Source organism: Dendrobates tinctorius, unplaced genomic scaffold, assembly GCF_039654945.1.
Source record: "Dendrobates tinctorius isolate UK_male_01 unplaced genomic scaffold, ASM3965494v1 ptg000105l, whole genome shotgun sequence".
NCBI classification, from domain to species: Eukaryota; Metazoa; Chordata; class Amphibia; order Anura; family Dendrobatidae; genus Dendrobates; species Dendrobates tinctorius.
Genome location: NW_027361773.1, coordinates 886,284 through 906,680, shown reverse-complemented (window position 1 = coordinate 906,680; position 20,397 = coordinate 886,284). Strand labels below are relative to the sequence as shown.

The 20,397-nt window shown below is 42.4% G+C and overlaps 1 protein-coding gene across 3 annotated transcripts in view; it reads right to left on the bottom strand.

Annotated features, from left to right (window-relative positions):
• The window catches only part of USP6NL (USP6 N-terminal like), a 267,801-nt gene that overhangs the window by 126,844 nt on the left and 120,560 nt on the right, over window positions 1–20,397 (bottom strand). For all 3 annotated transcript variants that reach the window (XM_073588992.1, XM_073588991.1, XM_073588990.1), the window contains 2 exons: window positions 6,333–6,406; window positions 754–836 (listed from right to left, as the gene is read on the bottom strand). Coding sequence is in view for 2 of the 3 variants with exons in the window: in XM_073588991.1 (XP_073445092.1) it covers window positions 754–836; window positions 6,333–6,406 (157 nt within the window). In the remaining variant the exon portion in view is untranslated. The remainder of the gene's footprint in view (window positions 1–753; window positions 837–6,332; window positions 6,407–20,397) is intronic.

Here is a 20,397-nt window from a genome sequence, read left to right as displayed (position 1 = left end):
TTTTTTTCCCCATTGAGTTGCATTACTGGCGGATCTTGACAGATGGCCATCCGTTGGAACCTTTTTTTGCGGATCCGCCAAATTTTTTGCGTCCGCCGGCATGCCTGGACGGACCCTGCAACGTTTTTTTTATTGTAGGATCCGCATTTTCCAGTGCGCATGCCTGGAGAAAGGAAGTCAGGGAGAAAATTAATCCTTTCTGGCGGACGACAAATAATCTCTCTCTCTCGGACTGCGGTTCCTTTAAAATTCTGCATTCAACGGATCCGTCAAAAAAACGGTACGGTTGCATCAGTAACAAACGGATCCGCTTTTCGCCATTTTGGCGGATTTTAACTGACAAGTAAAAACGGAAGTGTGAAAGAGACCTAACTGACAATACGGTTAGGGACACTTTCACAATGACCAGTGCAAAAAATTCAGCTCTATCCCTGGTAATAACTTCAGCTTTTGTGAAACATTAGCTAAAGAGCAGCAAGTTCATAGAAACAAGAAGCTAGGGAGGGGTGTTTAAAAGAGAATGAAAATAATAGCGTAAATGAAGCAGTTCATCTTCATTTTACGCTCTGAATGAATCACTTGTGTTCTCCAGAGGCACATAATTTCATTTTGAAAAGACACACATTAAAGTTTAATAACTGGAAATCGGCATGCAAGCACAAACTCAATCACGCAACAACTTGGCAATAAATGTTATTAAAATGCCAGCAATATCTGTCACCCCTACAGTCTACCCCAGGAAGAAACACTTACTGGAGAAAGCCAAATCTGTCGGTGACCTTGTAAACAAGATAATCCGCATCCTCCCAAGGCTCAATCTTTGCACCTTCTCGGCCCTGTTGTTAATGGAAAGCAGAGTCATTTTCACAAGATCACAGTGAGACATGTATATAATATTCTAGATGATTAGCACAGTATCCAATATTTTTTAGCTCTAGCACAGTGCATCTCTTGGATAAAGAATGGGCCCATAGCTGCGTACCGGCATTAAATTGTGGATTGTGGACCACACCTCTACATGATATGGTTGTGCGCATTAGAGAAGAAAGCAGCCATTTTACCGCTTACGCTCATACAACTGAATTTAACACAAAAGCCAGAGGTGATATTAAAATGAAGAATTCCAGCTTTAATTAAAAATATTTTTAAAATATATATTTTGGAATTATTGACATTTTTCTGGGTAACCTTGCCATTTTTCACATGCTTAAAAGTACGGTAATCTGTCCGAGGCCTGATGGCAACTGTTGCTTGTCGCCGCCTTAAAAATTAATAGGTCATGATTTAAAAGGTATGTCCGACAAGAAAAACACTTTGGGCATGGATTACTTCTATTAAAAATATATTTATTGTGTGTGTGTGTGTGTGTGTGTGTGTGTGTGTGTGTATGTATGTATGTATGTATGTATGTATGTATGTATATATATATATATATATATATATATATATATATATATATATATATATATATATATATATATCTATATATTTTCCCATGCTACAGAGGTCAGTCACAGAACCCGAGTGGATATTTCTCTGTGACGCACCGTTTGTCGCCTGACCACTGCAACAGACCATTGTAAGAGATAACCGAACCGTTAGGGTTGGCCCGCACTGAATGCAAAGGGTGGCAGCAGGTAAGTTTCCTTTTTTCATTAATCCATAGCTACAGGATTTTTTTTTTTTTTTTTTTTTTTAAGATATTTCCGCTTATTTATGAAAATACTGGAAATTGTATACAATTTTGAAAAATTAGCTATTTTCAAACTTTACAATTTATGCCATTATAGATATGGGAAGTAACTGTTTTGCGCGGTAAGGGCATACAATTTAAAACACAAATTGTATTACTTTATTACATGCCTTTCAGTTACATTCCGTTTTTAAGTGACTGAGGGCCATCGTATTAGAGAACCACCACAAGTGATAACATTTTATCAACAACCCCCCCCAATCAGTGTATTCATATCCTCAAATCAGGTGCCTCACAAGAATTCACGCAATGTGGAATGACTGCAATAGCCATGTTAAATTAGCGGAGCCCAGAGTGTACCCCTTACAGTGGCACTATTTTGGAATCCATACCACGTCAAGGAATTTGTCTGGGTTGTAGTGGCCATTTTAGACCCACAGGTGATATACAAACATTTCTATACTTTGGGGCATGAAAATTAAAATATTTTTTTCCCCACCAAAATGTTGCTTTAGCCCCATATTTTTCATTTTCACAAAAGTGTATTAGGAGAAAATAGACCAAGCAATCTGTAAAGAAATATCTGCTGAGTGTGCCAATATCCAATATGTGGTTGAAAATTACTGTTTAGACTCAATGTAAGGCCCAAGAGAAAAACAGTATTTGGCCTCTGAAGTGCAAATTGGCTAGAACAGTTTGCAGAACCTCTAAAGTGCCAGAACAGTTAAAATTCTCCAAAAGGGTCACCATTTCAAAAACTAAACCAATCAAGAATTCTTCAAGGGATGTGTTGAGCATTTTGAATCCACAGGTGCTTCACAGGATTTTTTACTTCTGGGACAATTTTTTTAATTCCTATGTGGGTTTTTTGCTTTTTTTATACTAAAAACAGTGCTTTAGTGCTAAAATTTTCATTTTCGAAAATACGAGAAAAATGGATTGAAAAATACATGTTACGCCATTACTCTCGAACACGGGCAATACCCAATATGTGGTTGTGAATTATTGTTTGTGCACTCGGAAGGGAAAATTTTGTAGGCTTTTTGCTATGATTGGCATCTCAGGGACATTGCAAATTACTCCCGCTAGATGACCTTCATTTGAGAAACTACAACCCTTAAAAAAATTTAGCTACCGATGAGCATTTTTATCCCACATAGGTTTCATCGATTTCATTACCATTGGTCTGTGTGAAAATAAAATAGCTTCCATTTCTTACAATGAGATTTAGGTTTCATCTTTACAATGGCTAGTAACAACAACAACAATAATAAAACAGTGAATCATAATTTCTCTCAAGTCTAGCAATATCCTATATATGGCCATATACCACTGTCTGGGCACATGAAAGGGCTCAGAAGAGAAGTGCGACTCGGCATTTGGGGAGCAGCTTTTCCTGGAGAAGGTTGGGAGCGCCATTTATAAAGCCAGTGAGTTGCCAAATCAACAGAAATCTCCAAAAAGTGAACACAGAGGTTGGTTATCAAGAAGTGGCTTTAATATATCACAACAGTGACATTAGCTAAAACTAGATGTTCTTCAAAACTTGATGCAGACAAGAAAATTTATACAGGAGGCTGCCCAGAGGACTGCAAAAATATTTGCGTTCCAGGAATTTCTGGCAATTGCTGGTTGTATATTGCATGTGACAACCCCCTTCTGTATTCATCACGTCTAGCCTGTGGTGTAGGGTGGAAACACAGAAGCCTTGTCTTACAAGAAAAAAAAAAAAAAAAAAAAACACCAAAACCTACACAAAATCTTCCAAAAGCATGTAGGAACACACGTCGTGGTCTGAGAAGTTGGACTTTTTGGCCATAATTCTAAAAGGAAGAGGTATGTTTGGCACAAAGTCAACACCGCGCATCACCAAAAGAATACCATAACCACAGTGAAGCATGGCAGAGGCAGCATTGTGCTTTATGGATGTTTTGGCAGCTGGAACTGGGGCTTTAGTTAAAGTGGAGGGAATTACTACAAGTTCCAAATATATCAGCCAATTTTGCAACAAAACCTTCAGGACTCATTAAAAGCTGAAGATGTAAGAGGAATTTCACCTTTCGTAAACACCACTAAACATACATGCTAATCAATCAAAGAAGGGCTTCACCAGAAGATCAAAGCTTTGGGATGGGCAAGCCAGAGCCCAGAACTGAATTCAAATAAAAACCTGTGGTTGACTTGAAGGGGGGCTGTACACAGGATATGACCTCGCAATCTAACAGATTTGGCGTGCTGCTGCAAGGAAGAGTGGGGAAAGATTGCAAAATCTAGATGTACCATGATGATAGATTCCTGCCATAATGGACTAAATGCTGTCAGAGATTCTAAGGGTACTTCAACACAATATTAGTTTAAGGATGTGTATATTTATGCAACACCATTATTTTCTTTATTTTTATTTTTCCACCCAAAAAGATCTCAGTACTTTAATTGAATATTACAGATTTTATGGGTGGCATTACTGGTGGAAAAAGTTTTGATACACCCTGCTGAAGAAGCTGGCTTCATCAATGCCAGCTGTATCATACATGTAGGGTAGATATTGGGGGAGGGGGGATGAGTTCAACATGAACAAGCAGGTGTTCAATTAGAATTTGGTTGCTGTATATGGGATTTCCTCATGTGCAGTACAATGAGATGTCCATGCAGGTGGAGGCCATCATTAATCTGAAAACTAAAAAGGATTCTCCAAGAGAAAAGCAGAAATTTTAGGATTGGCCAAATTAACAACTTGGCACTGTTGTGCTCAGAAGGAGAAAAAAACCTGGAAGCGCACATTAGAAAAAGTAAACAAAAACGCCTTCACAATGTCAAATTAAGATCAAGAACAGTCTCTAGGAGGTGGGTGTATCACTGTGAAAGTCTTCAATCACAACACACCTTCAAGAATATAAATCCAGACGGTTTATCCAAAGACGCACACTGCTAGGAACACTCATGAACAAGAAGGTTGGATTAGACTTTCATTAAAATTCGATGAAAGCTGCACAGCTATGGATTGTATAGGCAGACGAAACAAAGATGAAGCTGTGCCAGAATGATGGGGAGAGAACAGTCTGAAGAAGGAAAGGAAGCGCTCGTGATCTGAAGCAAATCACATCTTACGTCATGTGTGGACAATATATGGAACCGTTCTGGAGAGATTAGGTCAAATGCTTCAAAACGGAAAGGGCAGTAATTCCACAGTGAGAGTACAGATAATTATATGTAACAGTAAGGATTCAATACATACAGCAAAAGCAACCCCATATCTTCCCATGGTAAAGTAATGGGATATTCTGCAATGGACGAGCCAGTCACCTGGCTTCGGAAGCATTTGACATTCATGTTCCATTGGAAGCACAGGTCATCGATATCAAAGTGGTGGCAAACCCCTTCAGCCTGATTTTTTTTTTTAGTAAAAAAGCATGAAACAAAGTACAATTTGACTTCAGGGAATAATTGACTGTGTAGAAACCATTGCTCATATTTAAAATGTTCTTACTGTAGTAATTTCAATTGGCTTGTGAAAATACAGGATTGTGTGAAAATATCTCGTTCCTTTAATGTAATATTTCTTTGCTGCTCACGCAGTGATGACATGTCAATATGTGACTGCTGCAGCCAATCCAAAGGTTCAGCGGTCTTACATTGTCTACTTGGCCTCATCGTTGAGACCAGTGATTGGCTGCAGCACATCATCTCTCATGGTCCCGTGAATAAAGAAGGGTACGGGGAAGCAAAGGCATGGCTTCTGGAGGTACGAAATGCTTATTTTGGCATTTTAAAGCATGAGCATCCTTGGCCTATTTTTTGCAGTTCAACCATACAACTCCTTTACTTGTAATTTTAAAAAAAATAATCTGTTAAAGGGTTTTATTTGATAATTCCCATATTATTTCTAACAATATGCAGTTCATAGTAGGATGGGTATGAGTAGGTACGTATCAGCAAAGTGAATAATATCAGAGAAAAAAATGCTTGAAAGTAACAAGTCAGTCACCCAACTTAGTATACATTATAAGCAGCGAAGGGATTCCGCATGCAGCGTTAGAATAAATTCCCTCCTCGCAGAGTGTGGCGAGCTCTTGCCACTTGCGGCACAGTGATGATCACAGCTCCTCTTGTGTAGTCCGTGCTGCTAAGAGGTGAGAAAACAGCAGAAAAGTGCAGAGAAAAACACCTTCATATGTGCTTCTTATTATGCATCACTAAGTTTCGGAGACTTTTACAGACACACATGCAAGGATGTAAATAAAATGGAGCGATTTACATTTAGCACTCAATGACTGAAAGTGTGCACGGTCAGCCAGGATTTGGGCGGCACCGACCGTGGCTGCAGGATCAGCAGTGGGACAGCACAGTCTCTACTCGGCACCTCCAAAATCCTGGCAGGATGAGAGCACAGACCACTATATTACTTCAAGGGGAGGAAAATCTGTCCTGGTCATGTGATGTACATACCTAACCATACAATGAAAGCACAAGTTATATGTGCAGGGGAAACCCTTTTCAGGCGCTGGTTTCCTCTAAAAAAGCATCACTAGCAGTGGTGACATAACTGGCACATAAGAAGTCCCTGAGAAAGAAGCTTGGCTGCACTGGCTAAGCTGTCAATTACTGCCATGGACGTCTACGCAACGATGAGCAGACTCACCTTGTCGTATTTGGCAACTATGTCGGCTCGTTCTTGTGCAGATTTAAAAGCCACATCCTGTTCGGAATCTGGATCTGTAAAAAAAGGGAACACACAATGAGCTTCATACATTTCTATATTGACTTATAAATGGGTATTCCAGCAACTCCTCCTTACAGAGGTTTTTTGGGTAACAGATATTGATGGCCAAACCCTAGTATCAAATTCAACCTCACTTTCCTTCTCCAGTCTCCCAAGTTTTGGTTGCAGTAGTGACGTCATATCGACAAACATCACCACTGCAGCCAAACACTGGGCTAAGCGGTGATATGGATGTAAACAGCACAAGCTTCTGAGCTCAGCGTTAGGCTGATAGGGTGATCAACGTGACATCACAGCCAAAATACAGACCCCAGCAGTGGAGGGCAAGTACCCACCCCACTGGCTTTATTTTACATGACCATCAGCATTAGCAGTCCTTTCATATCAATGGCCCTAAAAAAGGTTTTCTGCATTCAAGAAAGTCCTGCTTTTCACCACATTTTTGTGGTGCACTTGGAAATACGAATAGATCCATTTAAAAATATTTCCCTTTTAGGCTATGGTCACACATTGCACTTTTGCTGTATTTTTTTTTTTTTAAACAAATTAAAAGTTACGTACCAGCAAAAGCTATGAGATTTCTGAAATCTCATGCACACACGTCAGGTTTTTCTTTTTCCCTGACTGAATTGGAAAACTGCTGCGTTTTTAAAAACTGAAGAATTTCACCATTTTTGCAGCCCTTTTTCACTCAAAGCACAAAAAAAAAAAAAAGCATAAAAAATGCAGGTATCAGGTTTTTCTGCGTTTTGCGTTTTTGGTGCCGAAAACCCATGCGGAAGGATTCAACGTAGATGGGGGGGGGGGGTAAATGCATAAACAAAAACTTCATTTACAATGCATACTATATCCATTTACAGCAGTTCTAGAATGAGCACTTTGCTTGCTTACACGTGTGCAGTTGTCATCCCTTTATATTGGATCCAGTATTTCATTGAAAAGAACCCATTATGAATAGAGTAAAAACGGATGCACTCTTTGGTATCAGTTTTATATTCATTTTCGCTCCATTTGTAATCTCCGCTTATATTAGGGGGGTCTCGGAGTGTAGAGTTTGGGAATGTGCAAATCTCTATATGTAAAAATCAATGTGTGTGTGTGTGTGTGTGTGTGTGTGTGTGTGTGTGTGTATCACCAACCAATCATGAAGCATCTTTCATTTCACCAGAGCTGTTCAAAAGAAACTAAGCTGCGATTGGTTGCTATGACCAACAGTTTTCCTTGCAACCAATCATTAAGCATCTCTCATTTCACCAGAGCTGGTTAAAAGTAGCTGAGCTGTGATTGGTTGCTATGCGCCAGTTTTCCCACTTGACAACACCTCAGCAGACACTGACATGGTGGGAGAAATCTAGCATCCCCAGGAACATAAGCTCCAACCATCGTCTGTCCCCCAGAAAGGAGCAGTGAGTACATGACAGAAATGAATCCCCCCTCCTGTGTGGTATCATTAAGTGACACACATGAATGTAGGAAAGTGCACATATTAAATGTCATGTGGATTTAAGATTTTCTCAGACACTTTTATGCATTATTGATGTGTCACTGTGCTCTAATGCTGTGAGTTTTTTTTAAAGTGCTACTTTTCCCATAATTCACCTGAATATACCCATATAACACGTAATGCTTTTCCATAACAACCTATTAAATATGATACTATACTGCATACAGATGCTGTACATCCCTGAGCAACTCAGCCGGACAGATTACAAGTTGACCTGGGATCTTAGTGAACCATGTTTCTGTGCAATTTCACTATTCTACTTTTACTGGCTTTGACGGGATGATGTGGGATATTAGGGGTAGTAGTCCGGTAGCTCTGGCTGACGGGATGATGTGGGATATTATAGTTAATGTGGCTATGCGGAGTGGGCGGGGCTCTACACTCAGCTTTATATAACAATGTGGGATATTCGGGGTAGTAGTCCGGTGGCTCTGGCTGATGGAATGATGGGGGATATTGGGAGTAGTAGTCCAGCGGCTGTGACGGGATGATGTGGGATATTAGGGGTAGTTGTCCGGTGGCTCTGGCTGACGGGATGATGTGGGATATTAGGGGTAGTTGTCCGGTGGCTCTGGCTGACAGGATGATGTGGGATATTAGGGGTAGTAGTCTGGCGGCTCTGACGGGATGATGTGGGATATTAGGGGTAGTAGTCCGGTGGCAATGGCTGACAGGATGATGTGGGATATTAGTAGTCCGGTGGCTCTGGCTGATGGGACGGAATGGGATATTAGGGGTAGTAGTCCGGTAGCTCTGGCTGACGAGATGATGTGGGATATAATAGTCAATGTGGCTATGCGGCGTGGGCGGGGCTCTACACTCAGCTTTGCACACTAACCGTAGTTAGTTACTATGCCCGGGCAGCACTGGGCTCTTCAGCTAGTCCTTTATAAAACTGGGGCAGTCACTGGAAGACATAACTGATGACCACCTGCTGTGACCGGTTTACCATAGGCTTCAATGAGGGGGAAAAAAACAAAAAAACAAAAGAAAAAGTTGTTCCATGTTTTTATTCAGGTAAAAATAGATCACAGCTGGTTTGCAGTCAAGCAGAAGACATTTTTTGGGTATAGTCCCCATTAAAATGAATTGATCCTTTATTGGTCTTATTTCTATTTTTTGTATCCTAAAAACACATCCAAACCAGGAAATACACCCCGTGTGAAACCAGTCTATTGTTTTTACCACGTTCCATTTATTGTGTGTGTGTTCAGGAAGATCAACTATTTGTCCCTTGTTCTCACAAGTCAGTGTCTAGATGTACAAGCCCGACTACAGTTTGCTACGTAGGACCAGGAGCGGTCTGCTCAGCATTGTCTTTACCACCCCTGAATCATTGTTGCAGTTCCGGAAGCATGCACGATCGTGACGCAGCGCTTTTGCTTGTCCACAGGCCACTGCACGCATGGAGGGCATGGGAATACATTATTTCAAATGCTTCCAGGATGATCACGTCATCAAGGAGCATTGCATCATAATTACCAGCCACCTAGCCGAGATGTAAGGCACATACCGGGCGTATCGGCTTTACTTCACATAAAGCCGGTGTCGACATACAAGACGTGACAGATAATCCGCAGGTTTACTAGATGCTTTTGTGCTCGGCACACATCTGTAAGCCATACATAGCAATTAAATTCAGGCTATTGAGATGTAGCAAGTAAAATAGATATGGGAAAAAGCAGCTCATCTAAGTAAAGGACAGGGAACATGTCGGCACCACTGGGTTAATAACAGTAATGACAGCACCTACTGAATAGAAACCACTGAAACAAAAAACCTCTGTGCCCTGAAGAATGCCCTCCATTACAGCCTTCTCTATCCAGAGGGTTATTAATGCACTGCTCCGCAAGGGACATTTAATTAACTTGACTGTCCACTTTTCTTGGCATTTACATCGGATGCCTAGGAAAGGTTGCCGACGTCCATTTATATTCATGTTGTGCCTCCGTAAGATTAATGTTGTAGGTGCTGTAAACAAAATGCCTGAACATCAAGACCAAAAAAAGCCAGACAGATCGCTAATAATTAACTAGGCACACAAGACCATTTATACTGAACTGCCAGGAGCGCACCCAAGAAGCTCAACTTCTAGATAGATTTATATCCATTCCAGCCATTGTAAGGAGAAGATGAACCAGTATCAGCCCACTAGTCGCACTGCGCTGCCAGAGACAAAACGGATCTCAAAAGTGCCAGTTTTGATTTCTCCTTCCCCTTGTCAGTAACACAGCGTTTGGACAGGAGGTAGATAAAACCAGAACACCAGTGACCTCCATTCATGCTCCTAATTTATTGGAGAAATTCATTACCTTTTTGTTCTCGGTGGAAATGTGCCTTACTATAGAAATGTAAGACTGCTAACATCACTTTCCCCAATCCCAGGCCCTAAACAGCTGTCCGAGCCGATTCAAGGTTTGATTTTGAGGACCGAGAGCCAGCAAACCTAATAAACTAAAAGAAATATGTGGCCCAGAGTCCATCAGTGTGATATGGACACAGAAGGGTCTTATTCCGGCAATGGGCGCCGTGTCTGAGGAGGAAAAAAATTACCGCACTAGACAACTGGACTAGCATATACTTGAAGCCTAGAACAAGCGAACAATATGTATCCGTTGTCAGGATCCTTCTCTGGATAGTGGAGACATACTGGGAAGAAAGCAGGAGCACTCCAAACAACTACCAGACTGCACACACTCCTGTCTGATACATTGAAAGAGGACCAGTCATTGGGTCTCCTACAATTGTAGCTGATCGGGAGCGCTCCAGGTATCCAGGTTCCCAATGCAGCTATTCGGAAAGCGCTATAGCTATTCGCATAAGCTCTTATCCAAAGCTACTCAATCACCGCTAGTTAGGACATTAAGGGTTAAAAGCTGCCGGTCATTTTCTAAGTTTCCAACATTTATAAAAACCTTTTTTTTTTTTTAAAGGACCACACCACATATGAAGTGACTGAGGGGACTATATGACAGAATGTACCCAAAAGTGACACCATTCTAAAGACTGCACCCCTCAAGGTGCTCAAAACCACATTTAAGAATGCTATTAACCCTTCAGGTGCTTTTTTACTTTCCCAAAGATAACAGGAGGAAATGGGCCAAATAATTTGTTGTGCAATTTCTCCTGAGTGCATCAATACCCAATATATGGGGGAAATCCGCCTTTTGGGCGCATGGCAGGGCTCAGAAAGGAGGGAGTACCATTTAACTTTTTGGCTGGAATCGTTGCGGGCACCATGTCGCATTTTGAAACCCCCTGATGTGTCTAAACAGTGAAAAACCCTCACAAGTGACACTATTTTGGAAGCCACACCCCTCAAGGATTTTATCCAGGGGTATAGTGAGTATTTTAGACCCACAGGTACATCACACAATTTGATAATATTAGGTCTTCATATTGAATATGTCGTCATTAGTGTTGAGCGCAAGAGCTCGCTACTCCAGTTTGCATCAGGTGCTCGCATGTGAACAGAGTATCGCTGGTGTTCGAGTGACATGCTAGAGTTCCTACCCCGTTTTTTTCGTGCCTGTTAGACACCCCAGAAAAACAAATGCGTGGATCTCCGATACTATGTGCATATAAGAGCACTTGACGCAAACTCTAGTACCAAGCATTTGCACTCAACACTAGGAGTCAGTCATTTTTTTTTAACTTTTGAAAACCCCTTAATTCTAACTCCAGCCCTAACCCCAAACACGACCCCGACCCCAATCCCTACACTGGATTGCCCGGGGATGGCGGAGGTATCGGGGGGGTGCACAGGGGACCCCATTACTCTCTCCTCTCATACGCTAGATCATACCAGAGGAGAGAGAAATGAATTGAAAATTGGACTTTTAAAAAAAAAAAAAAGCGGCACTGAATAATGAGTACACTTAGCTCCCGCCGTTAAGGGGATAATATTTATTATCTTATATATACTTACCTTGTAATCTCTTCACATCCAGAGGTGTCCAGATCCCAGAATTCCAAGTGGTGGAAGTTCACCAACCGCCATATTGGGACACCCAAGTGATGGGTGTCTCAATATGGAAACTGCTGATATAGATATAGAGATATATATATATATATATATATATATATACATATACACACACACACACACACACACACATACATACATAGATACACACAGCTGTGGCAAAAATTAGGAGACCACTGCACAATTTTATAAAAAAAAAAAAAAAAATCAGCTTCTCTACATGTCTGAAAGCAATTTCATTCCAGGGTCTGTTGAATTCCAAGCGGAGTACACCTCATTCTACTTAATGTGCCTCTGATTAGGTGATCATCTGAACCAAATCTTATTTATAAAAAACCCAGCTGTGGTGTTCACAATCCTCTTGCAATAGGACAAGCAATTTTATACAACGAATTAACCCCTTAAATTAACCCCTACAACTCCAAAATTTGTGATGAACGAGTTCATTAGTGATGAACGAGTATACTTGTTGCTCGGGTGATCTCCAAGTATTTTGGTGCGCTCGGAGATTTAGTGTTTGTCAACACAGCTGCATGATTTGCAGCTGCTAGACAGCCTGAAAACGTGTGGAATCCCTAACAAACAGGCAATCCCCACATGCATTCAGCCCGTCTAGCAGGGCCGCAAATCATGCAGCTGCGTCGACAAACACAATCTCCGTACACGCCAAAATACTCGGAGATCACCTGAGCATGCTTGGGAAAACCCGAACAACGAGTAACTCACTCATCACTAGTTGGCTGCTATTGCAACTCAGCCCGATTTAAAAGAACCGGTCACCAGGTTTGGCCGATATGAGGTAAGGCCACCACCTTTCAAGCCTGATATACAGCATTCTAGAATGCTGTATAACTGCCCCCAACCTGACCTGCAAGACAAGAAAAAGAGCTTTTATTATACTCACCTGCAGAACGAGGCAGTCCAGTATAAGAGGTGTTGCTGGTCTGGGTCCTCCCATATTCTTACAATCGCCGCCCTCCTTCTTGCGTTGTGTCGATGTCATCCCCAATCCATCCACTTGGCATCCCGCTCTTATGCCCCGTTGAGTGGAGAGCAAAGTACTGCAGTGCGCAGTTGCCTTGAAAGATCAAAGGGCGCATGTGCACTGCAGTAGTTTACTCTGCCCTAGTCACAGCAGAAAAGTACGCCTACGCAGGATCTTGAGGCCAGAAGACAGTGTGGATGACATAAGGACGAGTCATCCAAACAAAGCAAAAAGGAGGGCGGTGATCATTAGATGTGAGTTGCAGGTCCCAGACCAGTGACACCCCTCGGACTGGACCACCCCTCAGGGGAGTATAACTTAAGCTTGTTCTGGTCTTGCAGGTCATATTGGACACATACTGTATATACAGCATTATAAAATGCTGTACAGCAGCCCTGAAAGGTGCTGGCCATATCTCAAATCAAACATGGTGACAGGTTCCCTTTAAATGAATGAAGCAAAGCTACAATACCAAGTAAAACAAATTAGTGGGGGATGCGCTTTTTTTTGCTTGTTTGTTTTCTCCCCTCAATCTTGTAAAATACTTCAGGCTACAATTGACAGGTTTGATTTAGCAAACACTAAAATTCCCCATGAAATAAATATGAAGCCATTGAATATTTACTAGACGCCAGTCAAAGTCATTTGGTACATCGTAGCCACAATGACACGATGCCTGTCGTGGGGGGCCTAGCAATTACAAGAGGCGCCCAAGCATGCAGGCATTTGTGCCGTCTGAGTAACTTCACACTGTCCATGTCGGGCTGCCACAAAACACTGACGTGGATGTTGAACCAAGGCCTTAAGAAACAGTTTTTTTGGTTTTGGCTATAATAGCGTACTGAAACAAAACTATTAATATTGGCAGAACTACAAATGTAAGATCTCAACGCTGTAAATAGCAATTTGCATTTATCGTGTTGTAAGGCGCACAACTGAAACAATGTAAAACTGCAATTTAATTAGAGAAACAATTACCATTGCATTGAGGACCACACAAAGACACCTTTGTGATAAATTGTTGGGAATGCAGACCCAGCAGCCTACATATTAACCTTCAGCAGCCAACAGTTCAGTAATCTAAGCACAGTATGAGGGATTAGAAATGCCTGCTGATATTGCACAGGCAAAACATACATTATTATATTCCCTTAGGTCATAGTCATGACACATGTATCAACAGATGGTCCTCAATCTATGATGACCTCCAACCAGTCTCATGTCAATGGCACAGTTTCAAATCATGTTCAGCGGTGGTAGATTTGCCGCGGGATTCTGCTGCGCATAGCACCTCTAAGGCCTGTTTCACACTTACGTTGTCGGCGGTCAGCTGAAATCCGCCAAAGGTGAAAAACAACTGATCAGTCTCCGTTCAGTGATGTACGGATGACAGCGGACCACGTTGTAGTACGGATCCGTTGATGATGGAAAGCGGCGTGATTTAAAGTGACCGCGGCCTTCATCATCATCGCCGCCGCAATCTGGATGCCTATCTTGAACCGAATTCCGGAAAGGAGAGAAGGAAGGAGGCGAGAAGGAAGGAGGAGGCGAGAAGGAAGGAGGAGGCGAGAAGGAAGGAGGAGGCGAGAAGGAAGGAGGAGAGAGAAGAAAGGAGAAGGAAGAAGGAGGAGAGAGAAGGAAGAAGGAGGAGAGAGAAGGAAGAAGGAGGAGAGAGAAGGAAGAAGGAGGAGAGAGAAGGAAGAAGGAGGAGAGAGAAGGAAGAAGGAGGAGAGAGAAGGAAGAAGGAGGAGAGAGAAGGAAGGAGGAGAGAGAAAGAAGGAGGAGAGAGAAAGAAGGAGGAGAGAGAAGGAAGGAGGAGAGAGAAGAAAGGAGAAGGAAGAAGGAGGAGAGAGAAGGAAGAAGGAGGAGAGAGAAGGAAGAAGGAGGAGAGAGAAGGAAGAAGGAGGAGAGAGAAGGAAGAAGGAGGAGAGAGAAGGAAGAAGGAGGAGAGAGAAGGAAGGAGGAGAGAGAAAGAAGGAGGAGAGAGAAGGAAGGAGGAGAGAGAAGGAAGGAGGAGAGAGAAAGAAGGAGGAGAGAGAAGGAAGGAGGAGAGAGAAGGAAGGAGGAGAGAGAAGGAAGGAGGAGAGAGAAGGAAGGAGGAGAGAGAAGGAAGGAGGAGAGAGAAGGAAGGAGGAGAGAAGGAGGAGGAGAGAGGAGAAGGAGGAGAGAGGAGAAGGAGGAGGAGGAGAGAGGAGGAGAGAGGAGGAGAGAGGAGGAGAGAGGAGGAGAGAGGAGGAGAGAGGAGGAGGAGAGAGAATTTTAGCGGCTCTCGGAACGGCAATACAGGGTTAAAAAACTGTTCCCGAGGCTAAGCCTCCGGGCATGCGCAGTTAAAAATAGCGACCGTCAACCAAAAAAAATGTTGCAGTGTCCGTCTGGTCCGCCCGGGAGCCGATAAAATTCTCACGGATCCGTCAAAAACCGGACCCAACGGACGACCATCAGTCAAAATCCGCCACTAATGCAAATCAAAGGGGGAAAAAACGGATCCGCCAAAAAAAGGGCGGATCCGTTTTTTTTTTCGAAAAGTGGCGGATTTTGACTCACGTCAAAAAACTGAAGTGTGAAACAGGCCTAACAATTGGATTTTACCCCAAGTATCGCATATATGCAGGTTTTCAACATGTCTACATGTGGTATGACTCCAGTGAGTTGTAATAAACAGTTCTGACAGAACGTTGTATCATTTTAACTAAGCGATAAGTATAAAGAGACCTAGTCATGAATCGGAGGTGTTTAAGACCAGGCTACAGCACTGACATCTTAGCATTTACAACATTTTATAAGATCCTTTTCACAGGATTTAAAGAGAATCTGGTTAGTGTCAAAAATGTGTCCCATGAGAAGTTTTTCAACATATGTTGTTTGTGCAACTGTGAGCAGCTTACACGTCCAGCAGAGTCTTCAGACTTGTCTCCCATCGAGCACATCTGTCACTTCATTGGTCGTCAATTACAAAAGGGAGCTGACAAGCAGCGGATCTTGATGATTTCTGAACCCAAATGTATCTAGTGTGGCAGAACTTTCCTGAGACAGCCATTACTACCATCATTTATAGCATGCCAAGGAGTGTAATTGCGTGTATTTCTGCATGTGACACTCATACACAAGGAAGCAAAATTGTTCAAATCACCTGGATCTATTTACTATTTCCACACGATTAACATATCCATCTATCCTGAGATTTACAAAATTCCACAATCTTTTCCTTTCTGGTGCTGTAATTTCAATGTGATGGAGTAGGGAACTTTACCTGGTATAAATGCTGCTGATCTCCTGAATCTGGCTGGCACGGTTTTTCCTGTAACACATGCCTCCCTTTTCCTTATATGTAAATCTAGAATTTTTGTCAATTGTGTCTTCAAGAAGATTCCCACAGAGAAGAGTCCAGTACCACTTCATTTACATACAGGAAAGAGGGGGCCATATAGAGGAGAACCAGGTAAAAAGCTGCAATTTATGGCAAGTGATCGGTCCTCTTTAAAGAGATAATGACAGGAAATATTATACTTTACAAGTGCTGCATTCCTTTAGCTCCAGAGTCAAGAGGGGTCCAAGTGCACCTAGCAATTAAAAAAAAAAAAAAATAATATTCATTTTTTTTTTTCTGTTAAAGTCTATTCTGTTTGGGAAGAGGTTGCCACTATATACGGTAAATAAGAATAATACTCCCAAATCTTTCTAACTTCTGCTTTCAGTTTCTGGAGACCGGAGATAGCGTGAGGGGAAAAAAAGAAATGCTGGGAAGTATAGCTCAAGGATGCCATTTTTCAGGTAGGGAGAGAAACAAGCCTGGAAATGTGAGACAAGAAAACAAAGGCATGGCATTACTAACCAATGCTTAGCTGGATCTTTTTGCAAGATGAAAGGTCGATTTAGATCATTTTCTGCTGAGGGCATGATACATGTCAACGTTTCGTAAAATAAGAACGTTATTTCTTACAAAAGACCGGAATTACATTTTATACGGATCAACAGGAGGTAGCCCAAGACTGAATTCCACAAAACAATGACGCTATGTCCATACTTGGGTAGGATGTGTGGAAAGAAAAAAACCTTTGCACGTAATTCTTCCGATTATACATTTTTAGTAGACAATAGTCAAAAACAGGAAATCCCTGCCATTGTGTATTTAAGGCCTTTCCATTGTACGAGGTAAAGTGTGAAAAAGAACGCAATGACATGAGCTGTCTGCTGGAATAAGGCTCACACATGCTTTCCGGATAGTAGTGAGAGAACAAAAAAAGGACGGATTTATTTTTTACCGCCGCACATTAGACTGCAACGCGCAGCAAAACTCATGCAAATAGATTGCTTTTTTTACTTTTGACACTGTCAGGCACACGAAAATTAAATCCATATCATCGCATCATAGTGTCCTGATACTTCAGATTTGCAGCCTCTGAACACCATAAAGCAATGCCCCACAATACATATTTAGAATGGCTGTTTATGGCGGAGAATGATTATACAGCGGTAAGACAATTATTGTAGGCCTCCCCATGTAGTATGTGTACAATTACTATGTAGGCTACACCTCACCTCGGGAGGTGCTGCTACTGAAAGGCCGCTAAACATCCACAAGATCAACTCTCTACAATGCCCCTATATCAGGACTGATCTTATCCATCAGAATATCACAGAGAACCACTATGAACAATGTGCCCTCATAAGGATGCATGAAATCCTATAAAATCAAGGAATAGACCTCCCGCCACACTTATCAGCCATCAAGGCAACTGAATCAATAATTGACAGTGTAAACTATCAGTGAACCTGCTCACAGGGAGAGCCAAGCATTCAACATCACAGATCCACTAGAACAAGCCAACGGGACACGAGTCAGGTCAGAAGGTGTTTAATTTAATTAGGTCATATCCACACATTAAAAGCAGACCCTCTGCTTGGAGCAGGAGCAGCCCCCCCAACCACAGAGCTGGCTGACAGTGCTGGAATGGCGACGTGCTGCTAGGTAGACTCCAGTGCCAATTTCATTAGATCAGAGTTTATACTTTCTATGTACAAAAGTATAAGTGTATGATATATTCCAACAAATCGTCGATGACACAGCCATAAACAATGAATGGAACGGTTGTGGCAAAAGTACAATTCTCATAGGTGGAGGTCTTACATATGGTATATTGCTGTATAAAACCCAAAGCCATTAATAAAAATGGTGAGGAACACAAGCTCCACTTGATTTCTTTGTGCACATACAACCAGGTGCTTCTTGACCAAACACTTTTCCTAAATTGCACTAAAAACAGGTGCAGAAACTGTCTAAGGCTATGTGCACACACTGCAGATTCACCTGCGGGTTTTTTCCCACGGAACCGCAGGTAAAACCGCAGGTAAAGTGACCTGCGGTTTTGCTGCGGTTTGGCCCTGCGGTTTCACACCTCTACTATGTTAAAGGTGTGAAACCGCAGCAGAATCCGCAGAAACAATTGACATGCTGCGGAAAAAAAACCGCAGCTTTTCCGCAGGTAAAAAACCACAGCGTGAGCACTGCGGTTTTGAAAACCCATAGGCTAACATGGTAAAGTACCATGTCAGCGGAACTGCTGCAGTTCTGCAGGGCCAAAACCGCAGCGTGTGCACATGCCCTAAGAGGTGAACTACAAGTAGTATACGCCAAATGGCACACTTTGCTTAGCACTTATTCCCCAGAGTGCTTGACTATAAATGTCATTGAATCTTCATTTCCTAATTAAAATGTAACAATGCAGTACAGTACCAAGCAGGAGAGGCAGATGGGGCAACTGTGGCTGTGCAGAAATAAGGTACTGCAGCTATTCATGGTGGTCTCACAGGAGATCGTAATATTCATAGGGATTTAGGTGGTGTACCTTTAAGTGCAGCATTTCCCCAACTCCACTCCTCACAGCCCCCAAAACATCATGGTTTCAGGATTTTCTCAGTATTGCACTGGTGATGGAATTATTAAGGCATCAGAAATGGACACAGGTTCGCTCATCTGTGCTGAGGGATAAGTGACCTGTCATCAGTCTGCATTATGAATAGCTAATCAGAGCACCACATGAAAACCCCCCACAGGATGCCCCGGAGCACGAGCATATCATTAACTCAAATCTGAAAATAAAGAGTAAAGCCCCCGTCACACACAGCGATCTCACTAGCGAGATCGCTGCTGAGTCACAAGTTTTGTGACGCAACAGCGATCTGCCCCCCTGCCGGTTATCGCTGATCGTCCTGGAATGGCCAGGACTTTTTTTTTATTGCTGTTCTCCCGCTGGCCAGCACGCATCGCTGCGTGTGACAGGCGGGAGACCAGCGATCAGCAAGCAGGAGCTGGTAACCAAGGTACACATCTGGTTTCTAAGCGCCGCGCAGAGCTTAGAAACACGATGTGTACCTTAGTTACCAGCACGCTGGTGCAGGGATCTGGTAACCAAGGTACACATCAGGTTTCTAAGTGCCGCGCGCCGCTTAGAAACCCGATGTGTACCTTGGTTACTAGCTCTCTGCACCAGCGCGCTGGTAACTAAGGTACACAGTGGGTAACTAAGCGATGTGCGTCACTTGTTACCCGCGTGTTGCTGGTGCTGATCGCTGGTGAAGCTGCCTGTTTGGCAGCTCACCAGCGATCATGTAGCGACACACCAGCGATCCTGACAAGGTCATATCGTTGTCTGGATCGCTGGTGCGTCGCAATGTGTGATGGGGCCCTAAGAAACAACCACAAGACGGATTTCATCAACCAAGGTATCATTTTAATCAGTATAATGGTGCCGACCTGACACTGTGTAGGTTACTGTGCACAATCGGTATCACTGATTGGGTGGATCAAGGAAATGCTGTAGATATAGTATATCTTGACTTCAGCAAAGCATTTGACAAAGTCTCTCATACAATCCTTATTGAAAAAATGACTAAGTATGGAATGGACAAGGCAACTGTTAGGTGGATTCATAGCTGGCTTAGTGATCGGACCCAAAGAGTGGTCGTAAATGGCTGCACATCCAGCTGGAAGAATGTCTCAAGTGGGGTACCACAGGGCTCTGTCCTGGGCCCTGTATTGTTCAACATCTTTATCAACGATTTAGATGAAGGAATTGAGGGTAAACTGATTAAATTTGCTGATGACACAAAGCTAGGAGGGATAGCTAATACTAGAGAAGAGAGAGAGAGGATTCAAAAAGATTTAAATAAACTGGAGAAGTGGGCAGTAACTAACAGAATGGTTTTTAACAGGGAGAAATGCAAAGTACTACATCTGGGCAATAAAAATGAAAAAAGCATATACAGAATGGGAGGAATAGGGCTAAGTGACAGCACATGTGAAAAAGACTTGGGTATACTAATAGATCACAGACTGAATATGAGTCAACAGTGTGATGCAGCAGCAAAAAAGGCAAATGCAGTTCTAGGATGTATTAACAGAAGCATACAGTCTAGATCACGTGAAGTCATTATTTCCCTCTACTCCTCTTTGGTCAGACCTCATCTGGAATATTGTGTCCAGTTTTGGGCACCACATTTTAAAAAA